The 4,395-nt window shown below is 38.5% G+C and overlaps 1 protein-coding gene across 1 annotated transcript; it reads left to right on the top strand.

The window, feature by feature from the left end:
• Nucleotides 1–797: 797 nt before the first annotated feature.
• On the top strand, nt 798–3,235 carry LOC114309830 (Tetratricopeptide repeat (TPR)-like superfamily protein). Its single transcript, XM_028255654.2, has one exon. The coding sequence runs from the start codon at nt 915–917 to the stop codon at nt 2,607–2,609; it is 1,695 nt and encodes a 564-aa protein (XP_028111455.1). The 5' UTR covers nt 798–914; the 3' UTR covers nt 2,610–3,235.
• The last annotated feature ends 1,160 nt before the right edge of the window (nt 3,236–4,395 follow it).

Raw genomic sequence — 4,395 nt, 5'->3', positions numbered from 1 at the left:
GAATCATTTAGTGTAGAGCTTATTACAAAAGTGTATAAACTCCTTTCTATACCGACTACCATTTTAAGAGCCTTTTTTAAACTTTTAAATTTTATTTATTTATTTGTTGGGATATGTAGACTATCCTAGATTAGATTACACGAACCAAATTGAGTTCGTAAAATCCAAACAAATTTTCTGAAACAAGATTTATGCCTGGTAATTTGTAGCCTAAGGCCTTGTTTGTTTACTAGATAAAAGTTGCATATGATAGTGAGACTGGATATAATATGAGGTAGGTGTCAAATATTTTTTTTGTCTCCTTATATTCCGTATTTAGTTACTCTAGATATAGGAAGTCTAGATAGTATATAATGCAAAAGGATTATATGCAATACCACTTCCATGATATTATATATTTTCATTGTCGAATATAGCTTATTTTTTTTTATCAAAATGTAAAAAATAATTACTCTCATCTTATCAAATCATTATCTTTAAGTATTACATATTTCGCTCAAACTCTCATATCCAATCCGAATAATCAAACGGTTCTACGAGGCAGCCCTTCTTAACTCCACCATCTTTCCAAAACTCTTTCCAAAACCTTAGTCTTTATTTGGGATGTGAGTTTGTTTTTGGACTTTTTGACTATTTTAGTCTGAAATTAAAAAACTTTATTTGGAATAGGTTTTTTAACTTTTGTAAAAGAAAAAATGGAATGATTATAATTTAGATATAATATTTTATTTTATTTGATTAAAATAGCCAATTAGATCCCATATAATTAAATTAGCCCAATCGGGCATGCCAAACGGAGCTTAAAGACCTCCCAAAACTCATCCAGCAAACCCTAGAGTTAGCCCTTCTTAACTTCACCCTCTTCCCGCCAAACCAAAAATCCACACACACGGTCAGAATCACGTCGTCCCTCAATGGGTCTGTCCCAAATCCTCAATCGTTTACCAAGATCAATTGCAAAACCCAATCTCTCGATCCAGAAAACCAACAATACCTTCTTTCATTCCTCTCTTATTCCTTGTACGTCCACCATTGAAATTTCTTCACTGATACCCCATAAAGATCAAAACTTGGCTCCCACTTCAACCAATCATCTTGAAAATTCAATTGGGCTTCCTCACCATCCATTTCTTCTTCTGGGTTGCAGAACTTTAACCTTCCACAGATCAATCCATGATGATTCGGCGAATACCCAAGTTGTTATTGATGTCAATGTCCCAAACCCAGATGTTGAATGCGGCCGAATTGCTGAAGACTCAGAGAAACTCTGCAAAATACTATCAAATCATCACACTTCTTCAAGTCTCGAGTCTTCTCTGGACCGTGCTGGCATTGAGGTCTCTCCCACACTTGCTGTGGAGGTTCTGAAAAAGCTCAGCAATGCCGGTGTTCTCGCTCTTTCTTTCTTCAGATGGGCCGAGAAGCAAAATGGTTTCAAGCATACCACTGAGATTTACAATGCTCTGATTGAAGCTCTGGGAAAGATCAAGCAATTCAAGATGGTTTGGAATTTGGTGAGTGACATGAAACATAAGGGTCTACTGACAAAAGACACTTTTGCTCTGATTTCAAGGAGGTACGCTAGGGCAAGGAAGGTCAAAGAAGCTATTGAAGCATTTGAGAGGATGGAAAAGCTTGGAATGAAGCAAGAATTGCAGGATTTTAACAGATTGATTGATACACTGAGTAAATCCAGACATGTTGATAGAGCACACCAGGTGTTTGATAAATGGAAAAACAGAAAGTTTAAGCCCGATATCAAGTCGTACACGATATTGTTGGAAGGGTGGGGGCAAGAACAGAATTTGCTGAGATTGGATGAAGTTTATAGGGAGATGAGTGAGGATGGTTTTGAGCCGGATGTTGTGACTTATGGAATCATCATCAATGCTTACTATAAAGCTAAGAAGTACGACGAAGCGATTCAAATGTTTCATGAGATGGAAACCAAGAATATCAAGCCAACTCCACACATATACTGTACTCTGATCAATGGATTGGGTTCTGAGAGAAGGCTCAGTGAAGCTCTGAAGTTTTTTGAACTATCCAAGGCTAGTGGTTTCGTTCCAGAGGCACCCACTTATAATGCGCTTGTTGGGTCTTATTGTTGGTCACAGCGGATATATGATGCATATAAGGTGCTTGATGAGATGAAGGAACTTGGGATTGGTCCAACTTCTAGAACGTTTGATATAATTCTTCATCACTTGATCAAGGCTCGGAGGACTAAAGAAGCTTATACGGTTTTCCAGAAAATGAGCAGTGAGCCGGGATGTGAGCCTAGCGTGAGTACGTATGAGATAATTATGAGGATGTTCTGCAATGAGGAGCGGATGGATATGGCGTTGAGGGTTTGGGATCAGATGAAAGCAAAAGGAGTCCTTCCTGGAATGCATATGTTCTCAACATTGATTAACAGCTTGTGCCACGAGAATAAGCTAGACGATGCCTGCAAATATTTCCAGGAAATGCTGGATATGGGTATTAGGCCTCCTGCCCAGATGTTCAGTACTCTGAAACAGGCTCTTCTTGATGATGGGAAGAAGGATATTGTTCTAATTTTGGGTCAGAAGCTTGAGAAACTGAGGAAAACTCCACTAGTTGGTTGAGGGCTGGGGAGATGTGACCCAGCACCACCCATACCCCTCCACTGCCACCTCTACCGACACCACACAACCACCATGACCACAACCAATATCACATCAATGTTAGGATCACAACCAAACGTTGGAAAATATTTTCTGTAGACACAAACAATAGTGACTCTTTATGTCACTTTAATTAAGACCTTCTTACATTCATTAGCATCTCATCTGTGCAAAAGGAACATAAAAATTGTTAGTTACCAATTCTTGGTTTCTGACTCCAGAGATAGCTGTCTGTGCAGAAGAAGCATTGAGGCATTTGGAAGCTCTGAATGGAAGCAAACATTTGCTTCTTTCCCTGTGGTCTGTGCAGCTGAGTGCAGAGGTAGTTTCCAGTGACATGAGAATATTTCTGCATTGTAAAATGAGGAAAAGAGGGAGGGTATTGCTTCTGAATATCATGATATTTCAAATCCAAAAATCATGAAATTGGATACCCTTGGTCAAGATTTTTGGCTTGTTCCATGAAAAGACTTGTTTCTTTCTGTTTATCTTTTCGTTTTAGATTTTGTATTCTGAACCTCGGAAGAGCAGACTGTTTTATAAAACCAGAAATAGACAAGTAATATGGCATTACAATTACCTGCTTCCATTTGTGACTTCCTAAAGCTTATATAAAGATGCATACAACTTTCACTGTATCTAAAATGGTCCTATATGTTGGCTTGATAGATAAGACTTATTAGTTTTGTGTGTAATGCCCAGGTTCGAGTCTTGTATCCTATCAATTGATTGTGAAAAGAAAAAAAAAAAGAAAAGAAAGAAAGAAAGAAAGGAAAAAAAAGAAGAAAGTCCTATTGTCTTTATGGCTCTGCTTACACTCAAAGAGTCATCTCTTGCTGGCTTAATCGCTCTGCACCCTCACGTTGTAAATATCTGTTTTCATTTTAAGAAACTCACAGTTTAGGGGAGTGGGTATGTTTTATACAGAGGTTAGCTTCAAGGACTATATTGCATCCCTTTTGAGTTGGCAAGGAACATGTTGAAGAAATAGCGATGAGTATTCACTGAAATTAGTGACTAATTCAAGCATGTCATTATCAATAGGAGCAAACTCATGTTAGCTCTGGCTGATCAAGAAATCCTAGCAATTGCAGATCAAACTAACAAATGTACAGATGGTAGTGAGATCATGGATTCTGGAAAGCACTCTCTCTGGCATGCCCGAATTCCAAACAAATTTATGGAAGATGTGCTTGAACATTCTTCCGGTCCATTCAAACCTGAAGAAGAGGAAGGTGTTGCAAGTGGATAGATGTGCATTTTGTGGCGAAGAAATTGAGGCATTGAGCCATCGCATTCGTGATTGTTGTTTTTGCATCCCAGCATAGCCCATTGTACTTTGTTCAGAAACTGTGCCCTGTGACAGATTTCTTTGGCTTGGTAATGGATCTGAGTTAACAATTGGATCGCAACGGTTTGGCTTTGTTCTTAATTGGTTCTGTGCTGTGAGTATTTGGAATACCAGGAATGCAATTGTTCAATCATAAGAAGAGGTTGGCAGAGGATGTTGGCAAGTTATCTGTAGGATTTCATTTGTGCTCAGTTAAAAGAGGCTTCTCCAGATCCAGTGTGCCAGAACGAGCCCTGCAAATTGAAAGCTCCCTTGCAAGGTACTTACAAAATTAATTTTGATGTTCATCTTGAGGGTGATTTACTGTCTGTTTTTAGAGGGTTGTAGAACTGGGGACCTTGATTCTTTTTGTGTTTGGATTGATTAGTCTCCTCCCTCTATCCCATGCTCATTTTT

This window comes from Camellia sinensis, chromosome 5 (genome assembly GCF_055761805.1).
Source record: "Camellia sinensis isolate YWXY chromosome 5, ASM5576180v1, whole genome shotgun sequence".
Taxonomy (NCBI): domain Eukaryota; kingdom Viridiplantae; phylum Streptophyta; class Magnoliopsida; order Ericales; family Theaceae; genus Camellia; species Camellia sinensis.
This window is presented reverse-complemented; position numbering and strand designations above follow the sequence as displayed.

Coding starts and splice junctions, on each gene's coding strand:
- LOC114309830 (XM_028255654.2), top strand. CDS start 915: ATGGGTCTGTCCCAAATCCTCAATCGTTTACCAAGATCAATTGCAAAA.